The sequence below is a fragment of the Acanthopagrus latus genome, chromosome 6 (genome assembly GCF_904848185.1).
Source record: "Acanthopagrus latus isolate v.2019 chromosome 6, fAcaLat1.1, whole genome shotgun sequence".
NCBI lineage: Eukaryota > Metazoa > Chordata > Actinopteri > Spariformes > Sparidae > Acanthopagrus > Acanthopagrus latus.
In genome coordinates, this window is record NC_051044.1 from 644419 (window position 1) to 667064 (window position 22646).

Here is a 22646-nt window from a genome sequence, read left to right on the forward strand (position 1 = left end):
AAACAGAACAACCAGAATAAACAGAACAACCAGAATAAACAGAACAACCAGAACAAACAGAATAAACAGAATAAACAGAACAACCAGAACAAACAGACTAAACAGAACAACCAGAACAACCAGAATAAACAGAACAACCAGAACAAACAGAACAACCAGAATAAACAGAACAAACGGAACAACCAGAACAACCAGAATAAACAGAACAACCAGAATAAACAGAACAACCAGAACAAACAGAACAACCAGAACAAACAGAATAAACAGAACAACCAGAACAACCAGAATAAACAGAACAACCAGAACAAACAGAACAAACAGAACAACCAGAACAACCAGAACAACCAGAATTAACAGAACAACCAGAACAAACAGAACAACCAGAATAAACAGAACAACCAGAACAAACAGAATAAACAGAACAACCAGAACAACCGGAATAAACAGAACAACCGGAACAAACAGAACAAATGGAACAAGCAGAATAAACAGAATAAACAGAACGAACAGAATAAACGGAACAATCAGAATAAACGGAACAAACAGAACAAACGGAACAAACAGAATAAACGGAACAAACAGAACAAACGGAACAAACAGAACAAACAGAATAAACAGAACAAACAGAATAAACAGAACGAACAGAATAAACGGAACAAACTGAATAAACGGAACAAACGGAACAATCAGAATAAACGGAACAAACAGAATAAACAGAACAAACAGAATAAACAGAACAAACAGAATAAACAGAACAACCAGAATAAACGGAACAAACAGAATAAACAGAACAACCGGAATAAACGGAACAAACGGAATAAACAGAACAAACGGAACAAACAGAACAAACAGAATAAACGGAACAAACAGAACAAATGGAACAAACGGAACAAACTGAACAAACGGAACAAACTGAACAGATTGGTTTTATGCAACAGTGCAGCTGTCAGTAAATAGAACATGTTTCTCTCTGAAACGCAGGACAGTAAAAGTGTAAAGAAGCACGAGAAGAGAAATAAAGTACTGAAGTAGAGAAGTGAGTAAAAGTATACTCAGTTACTTTGCACCAGAAACAAACACAGTTGTAATCCCACTACTGTTGAAGGGGAGGACAGAGGGAACGGCTGACATCACACCTGCTGCAGCAGGGCTCAGTCTGTCGCCATGGCAACACCCACCACATACCTGTTGCTGTTTGTGACTTCACAGACCAACACTGCCAGGAGGAGGAGGAGGAGGACGAGGAGGAGGAGGAGGAGGAGGTGCAAAGTGACAAACAAGGAATAAAGACAAGATGGAGAAACAGAGAAGGAGCTTTGTTATTTATTGAATCTTATCACACAGTGTGAACCCTGAAATACTGAAACCACTCAGAGTGTGTGTGTGTGTGTGTGTGTGTGTGTGTGTGTGTGTGTGTGTGTGTGTGTGGTGCTAAAAGGCTGCAGCACAGTGAGACAGAAACCTTGCTATAAGACAGAAGTGTCAGGCGTAGATCTGCTGGCTTTCATGACGTCACAGGATGTTTAACTTCTTTAACCCCGTCAGTTGCTGCAGGACCAACACATCCGTCAGCTGACGGCCTGAGCAGCGTCACAGTTTGTGTTTTTGTCAAACATTTCAATTCACATCAGATTTTTGTCTCTGTTTTCTTAGAAAGACGATGTAACGAGAGCCTGAAGTGGAAACAGAGAGGCCCGACCTCCTCTAATCTGTTTCTTCTGAGAAGAAACTTTCTTTTTTTTCTTCTGCATTGTGTGAAAGCAGCACATGTATTGTTCATGAAGTGGAGTCACTCTGAAGAATTAGATATTTTGATACTAACTGTGCTGAAGGTTCCACTTAAAGGAACATTTCACTGAAACAATCAGTGTTGCAGCTTCCTCCTGAACAACAGAAGTATGTGGGGACAGAAATAACACGTCTCCCTTCAGCGACCCTCGGACTGAAACATCACAGCGTCACACTCAGCGCTCACATTCAGGATGACAGCAATCATCCCTTCAGTCCACTCAGAGACAACAGGCAGTCATTTCAGGTTCAAGTGAAGGAGACGTGACTGAAGGACTCTGCAGCAGGAGGCAGACCGGTGACATCACACAGTCCTCAGAGGAGAACGGAGGGTTGGTGGATCTGATGAACGTACATGTAATGTCTTTAAATCTGCTGTTGTTTTCTTCTTGCAGGTAAAGATGGAAGGCCAATCGTTGGGTCCTCGTCATCATATTTTAATCACAAATAAAGCTAATTTTCCTACCTAACCCTAATTTTCCTACCTAATCCTAACCCTAGACCACACCCGACACCACAGTTACATTTTTGTGAACCTGAGCTGATGGAAGTATTGTCAGGAGTTGGAGGAGATGATGTCTCACTCTCCACGTCTTCTTGCTCTGGCTGCAACTTTTTTTTCAAAGAACTAAACAGCAGGCTAATTGACGGCTCTGGTAATATCAGTGACAGAGGGGGGAAAGAAGAACACTGATGTTGAATGTGCTACGCATGATTCCGACTCTGCCCATATATGGGCATATGCCATAAGGAACGCAGGTCAGCTTCTGGTGACAATGTTGCATTTGTGGCTGCAGGACGTTTGATATGCAACCACATAAACACCTCCGGGGCTGTTTTCATCATTAGGTAATTTGTTTGATTTTTAAGGCACAGAGATCCGGGACTATTCCCCAAACATGCTCAGGTGCCCAGGTCTAAAGACGCGCCTGGGAGAAGGTATCATCAGAATCTCCAAGTTCTCGTCTGTCATTTAACGGCCTGAGTCACATCGTCTGTCGTCCCTCGACTATAAAACAAGTTTACTCATCAGAGAAACCTTGGACCAGCATCCTGAATGAAAACACACATTCTGCGCATGTTACAATAAAGATATCATTCAAACTCTGTATATTAAAAACTATGAAGAGGCGGAAACCTGCTTCACGCTGAGGTCTTCACCTTTTGTTTGGTACTCGCAGGTTAGTCTGACACAACAACAATGAAGAGAGAATAAATTCTGCTCAGCATTGAAGAATTTCCTTTGACTTGCTTTTCTGTACGCAGAGAATGTGTGTGTGTTCAGCTGCAGTGTGATTCTCTCTTATTGATTTCTTCTTTCTTTCTCTGCATGGATCCATCGAATGTAGTGAAAATAAAATGCCATGAAATCCAATAGAGAGGAGGAACAATAAACTGATATCCTGTTTAAGGGATGCAGTGTGGCAGCCGAGCACGGCACTCTGGGTAATAAATCAATGTTAGTGACAACTGTCCACACTGTGGCTCTAAATGACACAAACACAGTGAAAGCAGTGAGATCAGCTGGTGCTTTGACCCGCAGCCAGATCTATCTGATGCAGGGCAGACACTCTGATACAGTCTGCTGACACTGCCATGTTCAATGAGCACACACACACACACACACACACACACACACACACACACACACACACACACACACACCTAAAGGCCATGTGGTCAAATGAGGGTTGTGCGCACACACAGGCGCAAATACACGAGTGGCCTGCGAAAGGCCAGCCACGCCGATTAGGACCCTCCCCAGGGGGCCATGCATCTTATCTCCACCTGCTCGTGCACCGCCTGTTAGCTAGCTAACAGATACGGGACAGCTCGCAGACACCTGGAGGTTCACTGGAGACCAGATAAGCTGTAAATTAGAGGCGAGCGGAGGAATGGCCTGTGTAACAGAGCCGGGGGTCAGTCTGCATCAGCGGTTATCTCAGGATATGAGGGTCGCTGGAGGAGTGTGACCACCTTTAAAAGGAGCTCCAGCTCTGAGCACCATCACACAGATGGAGGTTTATTACATCCCAGAAATGGCACGTTGTTGCTCAAGTTATGTTTGGAGTGAAGTGGCACTTCTTACTGCTGTTACGACCGGTGAGCAGTTCTCATATGACATCCACCAGAACCACCAGAACAGCAGCAGCTCAGATATTAGATCCAGTGTAAAGTCTTTTTCCACACTCAGTCAGACCAACTCCTCTGCTCCTGATCCAAATCTCACCTCCCCTGCTGATGTTTTTTAATTTTAACACCCACCTGAAAAGGGGAGGCCACCTGAGTTTTACTGTGAATTGTTGCACTTTGTGCAAGGAGTAAAGGAATCTATAATCAGACTGTAATCAGACTACATAATACACTCTAATCAACTTACACAATACTTTGTAATCAAACTCCTCATGAGCTCTTTTGACCGACGGCCCGTCAGGTGAACTATAATGTACTTCCTCTCACTCAGGCACACTCACGTATGATGTCAGAAGAAGATCTGATATTTCCTGGTTTCTTGTTCGGTCCAGAGGTGCCACAGTGCTTCAGGTGACCTTTACATCCTAATGGTGCGCCGTCAGGTATCCAGACACCTCCAAGGTGGTACAGCAGGTGGTGTTAGTGTGGACGTGAACATTTAATTCGTGACATTTAGCTGACACTCTTCAGCAGGTGACTGTAAGAGAGAAGGGAAGTGTTTAGTCTCTGAGTCGAGGACGGAGCGATTCATCATACAGCTGTGACGGCGGGCTGAAACTTTAACCTTTCAGCAAACGGTCTGTTCTCGTCTCTTAGACCAGCAGGGAGCTCCTCCTGCTGCAGAACCCGACGGAGGAACAAGCCCCGATTCACACAGGAAGTTATTAAATCTTAAAGTTAGAATGTTATAATTAGATAACACAGTCACACAGTCTTCAGCCGGACGGTTCATGTTCACTTCCAGGTGTTTCTGTTGACCTTCAGCAGTTTCCATCACTGACAGCTGCTTCACTCTCGCCTCTGGTTTTTACTTCTGTACACTGTGTTTCTATGTGTTGGACACAATCTCATAAACCCAGAGCGATACGACAAACAGCAGTCTGATGATGCAACATCTGATTCTGCCTGAATTTCTTGCACCCTGATCTCTCCTCTTTCATCACCTCGTCTGTCAGCTAATAAACACTAAACGACCAGGGAGACGAGGGTTTTAGGGAAAAGTTCAGCTCTGACGTTTCTCATGACACCCAGTGCTGTCTCCCTGTTCTATTTAGAACCTGGTCCTCTGTAAACCACAGTTCTGTTGATGTTTCATTTGTTCTGATTAGGTTCTTGTTAGGTTCTGGCACAAACATTTAAAGCATTTAAAACAAATATCAGCTGGACATTTTCCTGCACTGAAGATGGGAATCAAATATATATTTTTGATTTTTGATTAAGTCTAATTTGTGTTATTTTGTAAATTTGTTGCAGCTACCTGAAACATATTCTGCTCATGTTCAGGTTCTTCATTCATTTCGAACATCACATCACAATGTGAACAACAACAGAGCAGCTGTGCTGAATCTGAAACTGTTACTGACAAAACTGTCTGCTCAGCAGAAATCATGTAAACACGTGACTGTGTGATGTCGTGTGATGTCACAAAGTCACTGAAGTAACGGTGGGACTACTGATGAGGCGTTCAGGAGCTTCTCTTTCAGGATCATTCATATGCACATGAACATTCACAGCACACTGAAGGACAAGGCCTCCTTTAACAACAATAGGGAACCGTGTCAGCTCGTTCCTGATACCTGAAATATAACATAAAGCACCTTGTGGAGGATGTTTTAGACCCCGGGTCAGTGAACGCACCTATAGAGGAAATAAAGCACCACACTTCATCTGCTTTAAGAATCAAGAGAATGCGTTGAGCTGCAGACGTCCTCCTGAATGATAACCCAGTTATTTCTCTTCAGGCAGTGTGTAGGAATGAAAATTTCATGACTATTAGAAGAAGAGTTTGCGCGTGTGGGAAGGCAACATGTTGAGATAACAGCACACGCTGCTGCTGAAAAGACTCCTACAGAAAGACGGGGTTAACACTTAGAAATCACGAAATGGAAGAAGATGAAGATAAAACGAGGAGAAAAGGATGGAGGAAGGGTGGAGAAGACAGAGAAGCATGCAGGGAGAATGCCCTGTGCTTTTCCCATGATGCCTCTGATGATCTCTGCTCCCACGGCGTGTTCCTTTGCTCTCGGCTACATGACAGTCCCTTCCTACCCTCAGCGGGGTGTTAGCCGTGATGAGAGGAGGCCGGAGGCGGCAGCTGAGATAGCGAGCGAGGGGGAGAAAGAGTAAGGCGGGAGAAAATGAGGGAGGGATGGCAGCACGAATAGCATAACGGAGGAAGGTGCAGGGGCTGAGAGAAAGGATCAGAAGCCTGGGCAGGTGGAGGACTGACGAATGGATTGATGGAAGGTGTGACTTGTGAGGAAAAGGAGGATGCTGAGGGAGAGAGGAACAAAATCAAATTTGGAAAAAAGATGAATGGAAGGAAGGAGTGAAGGAAAAGCCAGAGGGAAAGTGACACCGATGGAGAGCGAAGGGAAGGAGAGAAGCTGTGGGAAGTGAGAAAAGACAGAGAGAGAGGAAGTGTAAGTGAGGAGGGAACGGACAATTTTGTGCTAACCAGCAAAGTGTGAGCTGTCAAGGTGTGAACGAGCGAGAGAAGACACGAGGGGAGAGGAGGAGAGAAGCAGCTTGCAGAGGGTGACGCATGAGAGAATCCTGAGGAGCCTCCAGGCAGACTTCCACTGATGGCGGGTGAATTCCTTCATCCTACCGCCCGATGCCATGGCAACGCCACGCACACACTGGCTGCAAGTGGAGTGTGAAGGCTGGATGTTAGCCTCGGGAGCCTGGAGGATGTGGAGGAAAGGCTCGTTCGTCTTTGCCTGCTGTGTTTCAGACTGACTGAAGTCGTGTGACCCAGCCAGCAGCTTCAACCTCCTGAAACTGTCACTCTCAGATTGTTACGCTGACTTTATTTAAGCGAGTATCATCACTATTTCTAGAAATAATGTATGAATGACAAAGTGGAAACAGTTTGTTGGTTGTCTGTGACGACGCTCCGGGGAGTTGTATTATTATTATTCTCAGCTGAATGTGCAGCTCCCTTCAGCTTCACGCAGCTCGCTGTCCATCTGTTCAGAGTTAACAGCACAGTCTTAGAGAGAGAAAGCTACTGAACACCAGACAGACAGTCAGAGACGAGCTGCTGAACAGAACCAGGTCCAACACCTGTTTCAGTAAAATCAGATCCTGATACATGATGCCGGTGTTGAATTAGCGTTAAGATAAGCCCGGTCCTCCCTGGAAGGAGAAGCCTGCTGGAGTCAGACTTTAAACTGAGGTTCTGACCCGGTGTCAGCAGGCATCTGCTCCACTCAGATGACCTTGGACTCGACACTGCACTGCAGCTCTGCCGGCTCCACGGTGCTGTGCCTGGCCCGGTCGAGGAATTTGCCCTGTGGGGATGAATAATTATCACATTAATATTCCTTACCTCTGCCCTACAGAAGGAGATCCAGCCATGGAGCCAGAGGCCATAAACAATACATCTGCTGATGCTTTCAGAGAGAATTCTACATTCTGAATATCAGAACTCATGGAGGATCAGAAAGAGTCTCGTCTGAACCAAGATCCAGTAACAAAGAAGTACTTTTTATAACTATGAAGTGAATTCATTCAGGTTCCTAAAAGCTTTCTCTCTCTTTTACTCTTCTGATCGAAATCATCAATCTGAAGCTCCATTCTGAGGTGGTTCTGCTTCCAGTTAGCCTCACTCCACCTCTGGTTTAAATCCCGTCAGTTACCAGGTACGAGACAAACACAGATCATTTAGCTGGTTGATCAGACGCTGAACTCTGAGACGCTCCTCAGGAGAAGATGGGACTGGTAATCATACAGGAGTCGACCTGGTTTCTAGAACCTGATGGGCAGAAGAGGCTGAGGTCAACCAATCAGATCAACGGCTGGTACAGGTGGAGCCAGTCGGAGCCTCAGGCTGAACTCTGAAGGATTCTCTCCATGAAAACATCTGGTCATGTAAACTGTGACAGAAGCGATGCTACAGCAGCTACGCTAACCTCTGGAGGAGCCGCCATGTTGTTTTCAAGCCAGCAGTAGCTGCCAGCAGCTCCTCACAGGATGCTGAATGATGTGCACGCCAAAGAACACTTCAAGCTTGAAGTGTGGCAAAAATGTATTCACAAGATCACCTGATCAGGTGAAGAGAACAATGTGAACGCACCAACACACTGATGATCGCGGTGTTACTGTGGTCAGAGTCAGATCTATGTATTCATACAGAGAGGTGATCACATGATCTTTACGTATCAACTGTCCAGCTTTATCAACACCACCAGCAGTGTGGATGCATGTTTGTGTGACGTGTTCTGGCTGCGGTTCTGTTCTTCAGCAGGTCCAGTTTGTGTTCCTCCTCCTCAGCTCCTCTCTCTCTGTGGAGGAAGACGTTCCCTCGGTTTCTCTCTTCATGCCACACTGCTAACGAGCTCTGCGGCTCCATCCAGACAGTCGCTGCCTTTTTCCTCTGCGGTAAACAATTCTTCCAGGATGATGGACCAGACTGCATGTCACGTCCCAGTGGTTCACTTGTAAAGCCTTGTTTGAATTATAAAAGAAATCAATAGGAATACCATGCAGAGGTAATTAGACGCCACTAAGCAGTTTACTGAAGCTGCCGACACAAAGACAATAACTTACAGCTTTACTTGTGTCACATTCTCATTGTCATAGTCGTTTCCACTGGTCAGTCCCACTTAAATCACCTCGACTCGGCTTTCATCTAAACGTAAGACCTGGATGAACACAATAAATCCTGCTGCACAGAGCGATGACGTGCTTCCAACACGCTGTGGTGACGTGTTAATAAAGAAAGGCTTTGGGATGCTGTTTATCAAAGAGGTCATCTGACTGGACACAGTGTTGGAGGTGGAGCACTTCCCAGCGATCCAAACACCTGGATTGCTGACGGTTTGGTGCCTGGCTGACTTGAATGGGGATTAAATTATTAAATCGTGACTCTCTTCTAGACTTTCCAAATGTTAGTGGACCCAATGGCTCAAATTCAGACAGTGAAGCGAGTCGTGGCGCGGGCTGAGGAGGTTATCCACCGTTTCACAGACGCGTCTTTCACAGCAGCTCTGTTGTTTTCTCTTCTGTTACAACCGTTTCTGTGACGTGAAACGTGACGTCAGGCGTACAAGTGACGCTTCAGATAAAAATCACAGCCTTGCCTGAGGGAAGTTGGAATGGGGTCAACAGTTAAAGAACCCTGTACACCTGCTAATTTAGGTGGAAAGGTGGTATTACTGTCGCTCCTTTCAGCCATGACAGCAACAAAGATCTCTGGGTGACAGAAGAGTCGGGACACCACTGAAATATCTTTACAACTCTGCATGAATTATTAGCAGTGTTGTAGAGAGATTCATGTTCCCTCATAATGAATCCTACAGATTCTTCTTTCCACATGTATACAAAAAACATCACTAACAGCAGCTGTGAGGCAGAAAACAAGCGACCTCCATCACATTGCATTTCACTGCCGACACAGTATGAATGTCGTCCGCGTCATGGCGACGCCCTTCAGAGCAGACGACACATTTATTCAGTTTCCACGGCTTTAATCCTGATGATATAGGAGGGATTTAAAGAGCTGACCCCAGATCAACGTTATGTGACACCTGAGCTTTTAAACTAATACCCATAATACCCTGAACCTGCAGTCTAATCTTGTCTTCATAATGACCCGATCATGCCACCGACAAACGCAGCGTGAAGCGCTCTGATGCAGCACGCGGTCGACGGTTAATTAGGTTCTAATGCAGAATTTAAACTGAAGCAGGAATTCATTTAAAAATAATCAAGTATTCATCTTCAGCTCTTTAACATGTAATTTATGGAAAATCTATGGAACATTAGTGTTCAGCCCTCCATCACAACCACCATGTGAGTGTTTAACAGCAATCTGAACATTCGACGTACAAATGAAAATCTGAGGCTTCATCCGAACATCTGAAGCAGATCTGTGACTGAATCTGACCCACAGTGTTGGAACGACTGAAGAGACTTTTCTCTTTTCATTTAGATAAAAGAAAGAAAGAAAGAAATTAAAGAGCACAGATCGCAGGAACATCAGAACGCTGACAACAGATCTGATAGTGTATCAGTGTATCTCTCTCCCATTTATCATGTGTGAGTGTTTGTAGACGCTGGCCTCAGGTCAGGATCCACTTCTGTAATATTACTGTCATGATAAGGACTGCTGCTGGTGATGCTTCTGTACTTTTACTTACATATGACTGAATCTGCAGAGATTTAACTTGTTATTATTTTAAATGTGAGTTTCCTGCTTTAATTTAAAACACTGACATTTCTACAGTGTGTGTCGTATCACATTCACGTTCCAGGTTCACAGTGTGACCGGACGCTCATGTCGGTGTGACGGTGTGACGGCTGCAGCTCAAGACAGAGTTTTTAAAGACGTCTTCAGACATTTTCCAGCCGTATTTTATTCATGTATTTTAAGCCAATAAGGGATTTTTTCCCAACTGGGTGCTTATTGTGCCTCAACCTAAACAATCCGTAAGCACAGCAACGATACGACATGAAATGAATCAAACCTGAATGTAAAGTAGCAGAAATGTATATTAATGACTGAGTTTGTTTTCAGGTGTAACGAAGGCTAACGCAGATGAAGTGATTCAACCTTTATATTCATAATGTCACAAATGCATCCAGCTCTTTTTAAAATGCTTCACATCCGACAGAAGAGGGTTTGGATTGGTTGCTGGCTCCACACACTCAGGAAGTCACAGCAGCATTTCAAAATAAGAGTGTGATCAGACTGCGCAGTGTTTGCGATGCAGCATGTAGCTGTTGCTGTAGCGTCAGTTGTAGGTGAAGCAGGAATGTTCTGTTCATGCAGAGGACGAGCTGGTTCTACAGTCCAGTACACACTAAAACATTTTATTCATGACAGATGGTTTATAATGAGTCCAACATCCAGGTCATCAAATACTGACAGCTTTGGGTTGACATGTCAGGACGCTGGTCAGTACACAGGGAAAGACACACACACACACACACACACACAAAACAATACTATAGCCAGTGACGTGCAGTCAGGTGAGGCAGGGTAGGCAGTGCCTCACCTAGACCAATGAGAAAAAAGAACGAAATAATTTTTTTTAAAATAATTTTTTTAACCCTAATTTTTTTTTTATTGTGTTTTGATTGTTGATTTTTTTGCTTTAAAAATGAAAAATAAAAAGGTATAATGTGTTGTTTTAACGATATAAGGAATGCCCATAAAGAAAAGCGCGCTTTCCAGGCTTGCCTGAAGTGAACACAGGGGACGGAGGCAGACTCTGCCTCTGCCTCTCTGTGCCGTGTGAAATGAACGCAAACGGTTTAGGAGGTTTGCGCATGCGTAGTCTGTTCTCACACTGTCTCTAATGGGCATCCCTGAGGCACAGTGCTTCTCTGCTTCTGTGGGTTTCGTGGGTTTCGCGGGTCACCCCCCTCCTCCCCCCCAAGGTTTCGCGCTGCTGTTGTGGCGCGCAGTGATTTGATTTCTGCTGCTAGCTATGGAGATTACTTCGCTAAAAAAAATGTCTAGTCTGACATTTGTGGAAAAAAAAAAAAAATATTAACCGGGAGACCAACACCTGACCTGGAGAATTTAACGCAAAGGAAGGGACAGAAAATTGTGAGGACTTTTCAGACAGAATGGTACAAAAAGAAAGAGTGGTTGTGTGGATGCAGCCAAGCTAGCAGGCTGTTCTGCTTTCCCTGTCTACTGTTCTCGGTGGGAAGTGAGAGCGTGTGGGTGAAGGAGGGTTATGGTGACCTGCTAATTTTGACACTGATAAACTCAATAGCTTGTCAAAATACGCAAGATTCTTTGATCAAGTTCGATTACAGTCTGATTTGGTGGGATTATATTGCTCACAACTGGTCCAGGGAATGTCACCTGCACAGCTGCTCTCATTCTTGAAAGACAATGACCTCCAGGAGACTGTACCAGAGGCCACAAAGTTATTAAAGCTGGTCTTAACGATACCTGCTACAACGGCATCCGTGGAGAGGACGTTTTCAGCTTTAAAGCGCATCAAGACGTATAACCGTAATAGGATGCACCAGGATAGACTTTCAGCATTGGCGCTGATTTCCATTGAAAAGGAGAGACTCATGACATTACAGAACGCTGCAAACAAGGATGACTTCTACAACAAAGTCATCAACAAGTTCGTGCAGAGGGACAGGCGCATGGACTTCATCTACAAATAAAGTAAGCCCCCCCCCCCCTCACACAGACACACACGCTGTATGGTGCGCCGACACCAAACTCTCTTTTTCTCAGTCCGTACCACGGACAGCGCCGCAGTCTCTCTCTCTCTCTCTCTCTCTCTCTCTCTCTCTCTCTCTCTCTCTCTCTCTGTGGTAATAATAATATTAACGTTGTGAGTGACGTTTTGATTTTTAGTTGTAATGTTATGTGACCAAGAGCGGACGGTGATGTTGTTGCTTTGTTAATATAGTGTATCGGAGCTGTAAGTCCTGTATTGAGATACAGGTTTTTTTGTGCGTTTGTCTTTGGATGATGTAAATCCTGTAGAAATACAGGTGAATGTATGTCTCTGAAATTAATTGGCAGTAATTGTGTGCGTGCTATAATCCGCCGACGTAAATAACTACAGTTTTGACAGCGGCAACTTAATTGGCTTTGCAGTTTTAATACTGAGCTCTACCTAGTATATATTTTTGTATGCACTATGCGATTTAAGGTCTTGCTGCCTACCCAGCCGTGGACCTCACCGCACGTTACTGACTATAGCATGTTATCCTGTTGATGCAATCAGGTTAATGATAATAATCCTTTGTTTCAGTTGATTACTCAGACGGCCACGCGACCCCGAGCGGAGCTTTAATAACTGGGCCTGTATGGATCTGCCGTGAGCACGTGAAGCATTATGATGATGATGATGTACAGCGAGGTCTCTCTCTCAGATTACACTCTCATTAAAGTGCGTACAGTCAGATCTGGTATCCGGATTGTAACTGCGGGACAAAAAATGGGGACAAGCTGTTCTAAAAACAGGAAGTCTTCAGGGGACGAAGCGCAGATACACGTCCAACTGAGACGCAGCTCTGTCAGCAAGAAAGTTCCTTTATTACAGTTTATCATCGTATACTCAACTAATGGTCCCCAGCATAATGAATAAATATAACAAGTAGGCCGGGCTGAGATGTTGATAACTCTCACATTGTTTCATTTCTTGTCTGTCTGTGTACGTCCTGTCCTCACAGCTGAAGTCTGACTCGTCCTCTCACTAAACTGTTTGTCTGTTCTGTTCAATCGACTGCAACAAGCATTTCTTCTTTAAAATGAACATAATAAAACAAAACACGTGAAAAATAACTAATATACAATCAGTCTCAGTACAACCGGACGTGGAAAAATACAAATTGAACAAGTCGGAATAATTAAAAATCAAGTGAAACTAATCAAGACAGAAACAGAAAAGACCCACCTTCAATTATTCTTGCAGGAAAGCAGGTGGTCTGATTAAACTGTACAGACGTTTTGATTATGAAATTACAGTGGAGTTACTCTGCTGCAAATGGAAACACAGCAACAAGGCAAATCCCCAGAAATGACTTTTTATTTCAGGCAGTTCTGCTGTAGAAACGTCCTGCGTCCTCTCGAGACTTTTTTTATTCAGCAGACTAAAGAACACATTTCCTTCATCACTCTGTTGTTTCTTATTATTCACCTGTTGCCTGTCCTCATAGAAATCACTATAATGCAATATGATAATGTACAATTAGTTCTCAAGAGAAATACTGTCAGAGCGAGTATATCTGACAGTTCAAAGTGAAGGAACACATCATCCACAGTGTTTCTGTTGCTGACACGTTTCACAAGAGTTTGTTCCAGAAGGCAAACAGCCGATTATATGGAGATACAGACGTTATGATGGATATTATCTCCTGCAGTGCTGCAGAGACTCAGTCGCTCTGAGGGTTCAGGTTCAGTTTGAGCTCACTGATGAGGTCACATGAGGCCTTTCTGAAAAAGGAACAGTTCACTAAAATTAAAAAATATAAACCTCAGTCCTGCTCTCCTCCTCCTGAAGATATAAAGTCCTCCTCTCCTCCTCCTGATGATATAAAGTCCTCCTCTCCTCCTCCTGATGATATAAAGTCCTCCTCTCCTCCTCCTGATGATATAAAGTCCTCCTCTCCTCCTCATGATGATATAAAGTCCTCCTCTCCTCCTCCTGATGATATAAAGTCCTCCTCTCCTCCTCCTGAAGATATAAAGTCCTCCTCTCCTCCTCCTGATGATATAAAGTCCTCCTCCTCTCCTCCTCCTGAGGATATAAAGTCCTCCTCTCCTCCTCCTGAGGATATAAAGTCCTCCTCTCCTCCTCCTGATGATGATATAAAGTCCTCCTCTCCTCCTCCTGATGATGATATAAAGTCCTCCTCTCCTCCTCCTGATGATATAAAGTCCTCCTCTCCTCCTCCTGATGATGATATAAAGTCCTCCTCTCCTCGTCCTGAGGATATACAGTCCTCCTCTCCTCCTCCTGAGGATATAAAGTCCTCCTCTCCTCCTCCTGATGATATAAAGTCCTTCTCTCCTCCTCCTGATGATATAAAGTCCTCCTCTCCTCCTCCTGAGGATATAAAGTCCTCCTCTCCTCCTCCTGATGATATAAAGTCCTACTCTCCTCCTCCTGATGATATAAAGTCCCCCTCTCCTCCTCCTGATGATATAAAGTCCTCCTCTCCTCCTCCTGAGGATATAAAGTCCTCCTCTCCTCCTCCTGAAGATATAAAGTCCTCCTCTCCTCCTCCTGATGATATAAAGTCCTCCTCTCCTCCTCCTGATGATATAAAGTCCTCCTCTCCTCCTCCTGAGGATGATATAAAGTCCTCCTCTCCTCCTCCTGAGGATATAAAGTCCTCCTCTCCTCCTCCTGATGATGATATAAAGTCCTCCTCTCCTCCTCCTGAGGATATAAAGTCCTCCTCTCCTCCTCCTGAGGATATAAAGTCCTCCTCTCCTCCTCCTGATGATGATATAAAGTCCTCCTCTCCTCCTCCTGAGGATATACAGTCCTCCTCTCCTCCTCCTGAGGATATAAAGTCCTCCTCTCCTCCTCCTGATGATATAAAGTCCTCCTCTCCTCCTCCTGAGGATGATATAAAGTCCTCCTCTCCTCCTCCTGAGGATATAAAGTCCTCCTCTCCTCCTCCTGATGATGATATAAAGTCCTCCTCTCCTCCTCCTGAGGATATAAAGTCCTCCTCTCCTCCTCCTGAGGATATAAAGTCCTCCTCTCCTCCTCCTGATGATGATATAAAGTCCTCCTCTCCTCCTCCTGAAGATATAAAGTCCTCCTCTCCTCCTCCTGATGATATAAAGTCCTCCTCTCCTCCTCCTGATGATATAAAGTCCTTCTCTCCTCGAGCTCGAGAGTTTTAAGTTTGGTTCTTTTCAGCTCAGCAGCTACAGTGAAAATTTGGGATCTCTGGTAAGATCAGTTGATTTGTTAGCTTCAGGCTAACGCTAAGCTACTTTTGTTTTATCTGATGTGTAGCAAATAGTCGAGTTGGAGAGAAAAATAATTCAGGGAGAAATCACAGACTCAGCTTCGATCTTGATGATCAAAATTGAAAATCTAGTTTCAAGTTTCGAGGTTGGCCAGAATAATCGTTGTCCTTATTTCTTTCCATCTGTGAAAAGAAGAGAATTTCTTTTTCAGGGTGTGAAACCAAGAATCTGAACCAAGTTGAAATTGAAGGTTTTTCTCTTGGAGAAAAAATATGTCATGAGTGGAACTGAGTGAACTCTGAACAAGAACAGATCAGAGAAAATGGATCACCAGAAAATAAAATCTCACTTGCCCCTCAGGTCTTCAGTAAGATCCTGAGAGGTGTTGTGATGTATAACTCAGCTCGACTGAAGGACACCAAGAGGTCATGAGGTCATGAGGTTATACAGTCATAGGTTCATGATGTCATAAGTTCATGAGGTCATGAGGTCATGGGGTCATGAGAGATGAGATGAGCCTCTCACTTGTGTCTCCTGCAGCCTCTCAGACACTCGATCACGGCTCTGGAGTATTAGTGTTTCATCATCGGTTGAAACTTTGAGGCTGTTTCTGGGCACATTCGGGGCGTCTACAGTAGGAAGAGGAACAAGAGGAGAGACGGAGGCCGTCATGCATCAGAGGGTCCTCCGCTCACTGATCACATCATCGGTGTTTTAAAGCCCGCGGGCCACCAGGACCGAGAGGTATTCTGCTCGGCTCATGTGATGTAACCACATTGCATCAGCGTTGCTCTCCCAGGAGCTAATTGTGTTGCCTTACAAAGTTTTGCTCTGGCATATTTTTTGTGGGATGATATTGTTTCTACACACAGTACAGAGCAATATTACCACGATTATGAATAAGCATTGTTATCCATGCGTGGACGTCAGTGAATTCCTCTCAGCCCTGCTCTCTGCCCCGCTGCCTCGCTGGCTTCTCTTGTAAAGACATATGAAATTAATTTCAGGCCTCAATGAATTGCAATGACTTCCCCAACTGGGAATGTGTGCGTCTGTATTGTAGATTTTTGAGGCGGAGTAGGGGATATGTATCTAACGAGGTGTCTGCCAGATCGCTGCCTTCAGCCCTCTGGCAAGACGGGGACCGAGGGACGGAGAGGAAGAAGCTCCAGAGCCACTAAACCAGAGGAGGCAAATGTGGATGTGGTGCAATAATTTCACATGAACTGCCGTCAAAACCTCTGTAATCATCTGTGTCACAGCTAACTGCAGGAGAGTGTCCGCTACAGGAGGAAGAGACGAAAATGAGCTGCGAAGAAGATGAAGCAAAGAAAAACTCATGAACAGAATTACATCCAGAGTGACGCAGAGCAATCAGGCTCTGAGAGTCTCACTGGATCTGTGGTCACAACCTGCATCTGTTTCACTCCTGATGTACTTAACGTACTTATCACATCCCCTCATTCAATTACAGGAAACACAGCAGACATGAAGGTACACATTCAGTCAGAATACTGTGTGACGAGAGCAGGACGGACGGGAGAAACTGGAGAGGATTTATTTTCAATATTCTCAACTTTATATTCTATTAAAAAATATTCAGGAGGGTGTAAAATAAAAGTCTGACACCACCGGTCCAAATAATTCTGATTTGTTTTTGATACAAATGATGTCATCAGAAAAATCAGATCTTTGAAAAATATCCATGAAAAATGTCCATGAGTGTCAGAAAATATCTCAGTTTTTGTTTTGTCCCCCCTTCATGAACTTGCTGCACAGACTCCACAAGTGAGTAAAACCTGCTGATGTCACAGTGTTCCACAGAGCACTTTGTGATGTCACAGTGTTCCACAGAGCACTTTGTGATGTCACAGTGTTCCACAGAGCACTTTGTGATGTCACGGTGTTCCACAGAGCACTTTGTGATGTCACAGTGTTCCACAGAGCACTTTGTGATGTCACAGTGTTCCACAGAGCACTTTGTGATGTCACGGTGTTCCACAGAGCACTTTGTGATGTCACGGTGTTCCACAGAGCACTTTGTGATGTCACAGTGTTCCACAGAGCACTTTGTGATGTCACAGTGTTCCACAGAGCACTTTGTGATGTCACGGTGTTCCACAGAGCACTTTGTGATGTCACAGTGTTCCACAGAGCACTTTGTGATGTCACAGTGTTCCACAGAGCACTTTGTGATGAGACTGTGGTCCAGGTCGGGGGACTGTGGTCCAGGTCGGGGGACTGTGGTCCAGGACCGTCAGGACTCGGTGGTCTTCTCTGGTGACTACATACACACCATGTTTGAGGCAGAATGCATCATTTCTGCGTCTAAAGAAAATAAAAACTCCCTCTGAGCAGTAAAACTGGTCGAGGATGTTTTGGTGAGAGCGAGCGGGGGAAAGTCGGAGATTGAGCGAGAAAATGTTGTAATTCCTGAGAGACGTGTTTCCAATCTTGAAGGTGAGACAACCATCTGAGAGAGAGATAACAGCAGCATCGAAGGAAGTGATGATGTGTTCCAGGTCCTGGACTGGTAATGGAAGAAAATGCTTTGTACCTGAGGGACCCGGTTCTGTCTGAGCTCCGGAGAGGTGTGGGTGGCAAACGGACGGCAGAAGAGAAATGAAAAGGAAGAGAAAAGAAAAGGAGAGAGTGAGACATGATGAGGGAGAGAGATAAAAAGGGGTCGTGGAAAACAACAGTTTACTCTTTTCACTCCCCGTCAGAGTCAGCTGCAGACCTGCAGGGTCCACCACAGTCTGATCAATCATCTGGGCTTTAGACCGCCACCAGACGAGAGAAGAGCGATAGCGTTATCGTGAAATAGATGGAAAGATAGAAGGAAAAGCGGAGTGATAGGAATCTGTTAAATCCTCCAGACAGAGAGAATTAGTGAGCGAGTAGAAACAGATCCAGAGACAGACTGAGGGCGGTGGCAGAGATGAGAACAGTACTCCACACAAGTCCAACCTGAGGTACTTCTACTGGACCGCTTCCTTCATATACAGAGCTGTGGTTACTTTACATAATGAGGCAGCAGGAGCTTAAATTCAGTGATTTTTCCCTTTAAGAAATAAACATCATCATCCTCTGTATCTATATGATCGAGCCACCAGGAGCATCATGGGGTTCTTGTCCAAAGTCACTTTCTTCAGACAGGATCCGGTTCAGCCCAGCAGTGTTTGGGTCCAGAACCACAGGAGTGTAGGAGACCATGTCCTTCATCTTGTTCCAGATGTTGAAGCTCAGGTTGCCCAGGTGTTTGGCCTGGTCTATCAGAGCTCCTGAGGGCAGCTGTGGATCCTCCAGCAGGGGGCGCTGCTGGACTCTTTCCACTGCAGCCTTGTAGTTGTGCAGGAATGAGACGTCTTCAGCTCTCAGCTGCTCCTCTGTGGCTCTGACTGTGTGTGAAAGAGCTGCTATCTCTCTGCTCAGAGCCTCCATCTTCTCCTTCATCATCTGACTCTTCTGCTCCTCTTCCTCCCTCAGTGCAGCCATCCTGGCCTCCTCTTCCTCTGCTAGAAACTGGTGCAGCTTCTTAAACTGATCCTTAATCTGCCTCTCTGTGTGTCGGGCCTGGACCTTCATGTGTTCTGCTGTCTGAACGAGCTTCACTGTAACTTCTTCAGGAACCTTTAACTTCTCCTTTAAAGGCTCCAGAGTTTCCTGAAGTTCCTTCTTGTGTTGTCGTGCAGCTCCATTGATGGGTCTGAATCTGTGGTTGGTGTGTTGTTCTGAGTCTCTGCAGACGAGACACACCGGCTGCTGATGGTCCAGACAGAAGAGTTGGAGTTCCTCAGAGTGCCGACAGCAGAGATCCTCTGAAGCTCTCTGGTCTTTCTCCAACAAGAAGGATTCACACAGGTTCTTCAGCACCAGACTGACAGGCGGTTCTGCTGTTGAAGATATTGTCTTACACACTGGACACTCACATGATTGTTTCTCTCTCCACCAGCTCTGCAGACAGTCTTTACAGAAGCTGTGGCTACAGGACAGAACAACAGGAACTCTGAAGACGTCCCGACACACCGGACAGTAGAGATCTGCCTCTGATCTGGAAGCCATTTTGTCTGAGTGAAGCTGAAAACACAGCAGACACAAAGAACAGTGAATCATGGCTCCTCTGTCATCTCTTCACTGACGTTTACTCTGAGTGCTGTTTGTCACCACAAACAGGTGGAGCGTCCGCAGGTGAAGCACGTCCTCTCTCCTGTAGCTGAACTCGCTCAGAGGAAGTTGTTGGTCTGAAGAGGATTCTGATCGTCTGCCAGTCTGAGTCTCATGTCAGTGAAAAGGTTTCCTGCTGCTTCACATGAAGAGCAGGGGTGTGTTTCACTCCAGAGTAATGAGTCATTGCTGGCAGTGTAAACTGATAATGTGCTGCAGGCAGCAACTATGTTTATGTTGAACGGTGTGAACCCAGTCGGATGTCATGGAGGAGTTCAAGTGGAAGAAGAACTCCCAGGAACAGTCTGGAAATGGGGGAGCAGGGCATGAAGAGGTGAACTTGAGTATTGTTGGAGGGGCAGTCGGTACCGTGAGGAGCAGCACCGGGTCACATGGAGGTGTGTGGGACACCTCAGGTGAGGGGCGGAGTTGGATGGAATCATCAGGAGGCACCCGCAAACATGTTCTGAGCAACAATAATCTTTTTTCATCTTCCATTAAAGCTTCAAAACATCAAGTCCATGAAACACTGACGCTCCTAACGAAGATCGCTTTTATAAAGCATTGACCAATCAGAACTCGTCCCTGTTCAACTTGTCTGTTCTCTCTGCTGGGACACGGGCCAGCCGTGGGTTCTGTTAGTTTAGATGTCAGAACAAAAGTTATCACACGCTTTGAACTGCTGGCTAGTTAAGAGGTTTCCCTTCAGTGTGACACACTGCAGGGCTCAGTGTCAGAGAGCTGGAGCTCCATGTGGATATCTGAGCCTGGTCAGCAGCAGCAGCAGCAGCAGCAGCAGAAGGTAATTTCCTCTGCCATGCTCAGTCATTAGCTAAAACCAGAGTCATTCATTTATTTAATCCAGTTATTAACATTATTTTCTTCCCATTTACTGAATATGCATAAGATTTCTAGTAAAGACAATAAACTGTCTTCTTCTTTGTTTCAGAAAGAACTTCCAGCTTGTCTGCGGTCGGCAGAGAAGTGTTATCAGATGAAGGTGCAACAACAGCAGGAGAAACTTCATTACTCATTAAGACGCTGCAAAATACATGTGGAGAAAAGAGACGAGATGGACTGAGGGAGTGAACGTCTGTGAGAAGCAGACTTGCAGATACATGGAGGAGAAGAATGAAAGAAATAAAAATGAAAGAAACGCAGTGTATGAAAAAGGGACTTAGTGGGAAGAATAGAGCGAGGAGGAGAATGAGTGGCAGAGGCAGGGCAGGAAGGTTAGACTTTAATGCCACAACATGAAGAGATCAGCCTGCTGCTTTTTGTTGGCTGTTTTCATTGGATAGATGATCCAGTAAATCCTTCCTCTGTTGCAGAAAAATCATTACCGCTGGGAGACATCGCTCTGACTCCTCTAACAAGCACACAATGACGGAGAGCCGCATGAAAAGGCGAAATGTTTTGAAGGCTTTCTCAAGCAGAAAGTGTTGTAGCAGAGCTGCTGCTGGAAGAAAATAAAGAATGAAAAGAGGTGTTTGAAGCTAAAACGAGTCCTTAAAGCTGAATTCACTTTCACAGTGTTGCACAAAATATATCGTCCTGGAAGTTTTCCTGAAGTTAGCTTGTTTTTAATCAGCAGGATCAACTTCAGTGTAGCTTTAAATGCTAGAATTGTTGATTGACTTTAAAAACATTAGCTGTATTTATTGCAGATCGTTCTTTCAGGGCCTCTTCAGAATAATTCCATTGACTGAAGTATCTCTCAGTATGAATGGTTCAATCTAAAGTGGAAACACTCTGAGAGCACGAGACACAACCGAGCGATCTGAGTCCTTTGAAAAATATCAAAGCTTTCACATCAGCATCGCTCCACTTCAGACTGACTTAATGATGAGTGTGTGGAGGAGATCCTGTGTACCTGCTCTACATCATGTGGAGCACTGAGGACAGGTGGGAGAGACCATTTAACGGACTGAACCACTCGTCAATAATCACAGAAGCTCTCCACACGGACACACTTCCACACGGACACACTTCCACCGGACGGTGATGAGATCAAGACATTCATTGAAGCTCACTTTCCATGGGGTCACGGGGTGTTGCTGCTGGAGCCAATCCCAGCCTTGTCTCAGGGCGAGGGCAGGGTGCTCCCTGGACAAGTCGCCAGCTCATCGCAGGGCCTCACTGATGAGCAATGTGGGGTTCAGTATCTTGCTCAAAGACACTTCGACATGCAGCTCAGCCCTGCCCTGAGCCGGGATTTGAACTAGCGACCTTTCGATCACTAGTCGACCTGCTCTACCCGCTGAGCTACAGCCGCCCCACTGAACAGACGTGACTATGTCAACTAAAGCACTGCTGTAAACACTGAGTTACAACTTATAACATATAAAAATATCAACACCCACAAATCCAAACCTCATGCCAGACATGAACAGTCCTGAGCTGACGTTTGTTTCACGTACCTCCGTGTGTGCAGTCGCTCTCCACCCGTCTGTCTGCAGGCCAGAAACTTCCTCCAGTGTGTTGAACATCGGTAATGTCGGACATCTTAGATGCCCTGTGAGGAAGGACGCATGCATTAGCTAACTGATCACAGTGCGGTACAGTGTGCATGTAGCCGGTCTGGCCTGCACATTGGCTTGCTACAGGCTCTGCGTTGGTTTTGAGGGTGAGGGAACAATTTCTGCCTTGCTGACCAGCGGAACTGATCAAAATGAGTTGAGCAACTTCTCGAACAGCTTTCCTTTAAGCACAGCTTTAAAAACAGGAGACCACATCCACCTGCAGGAGAAAATGCCACGAGGCTACTTTAGCTTAAATTAGCATGCTACAGAAAAGTGCTGCACACTCCAAAATAATAAGAATAAGTGTGTGACATTTACCAAGTCACATTTGCACGTCTGTTTAGGGATTTTTACATCATTTTAACAGGCTACAGGTGGAAACACTCGCAACTCTTACCTCTCCTCACAGAGAATCCACAGGAAGTGACATCACAGAAATGTCAAAGGTTACACGGCAAAATAAAACCAACCTACCAAAATAAATTAAATTACCAAAATAAAAGCTCCCAAAAATAAACACAGAATTAGATGTGGACACATAAAAGGAACAACATCAA

General features: G+C 45.1%; 1 protein-coding gene and 1 long non-coding RNA gene across 2 annotated transcripts; both read right to left on the reverse strand.

Annotated features, from left to right (window-relative positions):
* Positions 1–934: 934 nt before the first annotated feature.
* LOC119020754 lies at positions 935–22183 on the reverse strand. The gene is made up of 3 exons (XR_005075410.1): positions 21988–22183; positions 4263–4459; positions 935–1216 (listed from the first exon to the last, which is right to left on the reverse strand). It is a non-coding gene; the product is annotated as an uncharacterized LOC119020754 (long non-coding RNA).
* On the reverse strand, positions 18482–19465 carry LOC119020750 (tripartite motif-containing protein 35-like). Its single transcript, XM_037100324.1, has one exon. The coding sequence runs from the start codon at positions 19463–19465 to the stop codon at positions 18497–18499; it is 969 nt and encodes a 322-aa protein (XP_036956219.1). The 3' UTR covers positions 18482–18496.
* Positions 22184–22646: the final 463 nt, after the last annotated feature.

Excerpts from the sequence above, each read along its gene's own strand:
- LOC119020750 (XM_037100324.1), bottom strand. The coding sequence starts at position 19,465 with ATGGCTTCCAGATCAGAGGCAGATCTCTACTGTCCGGTGTGTCGGGAC.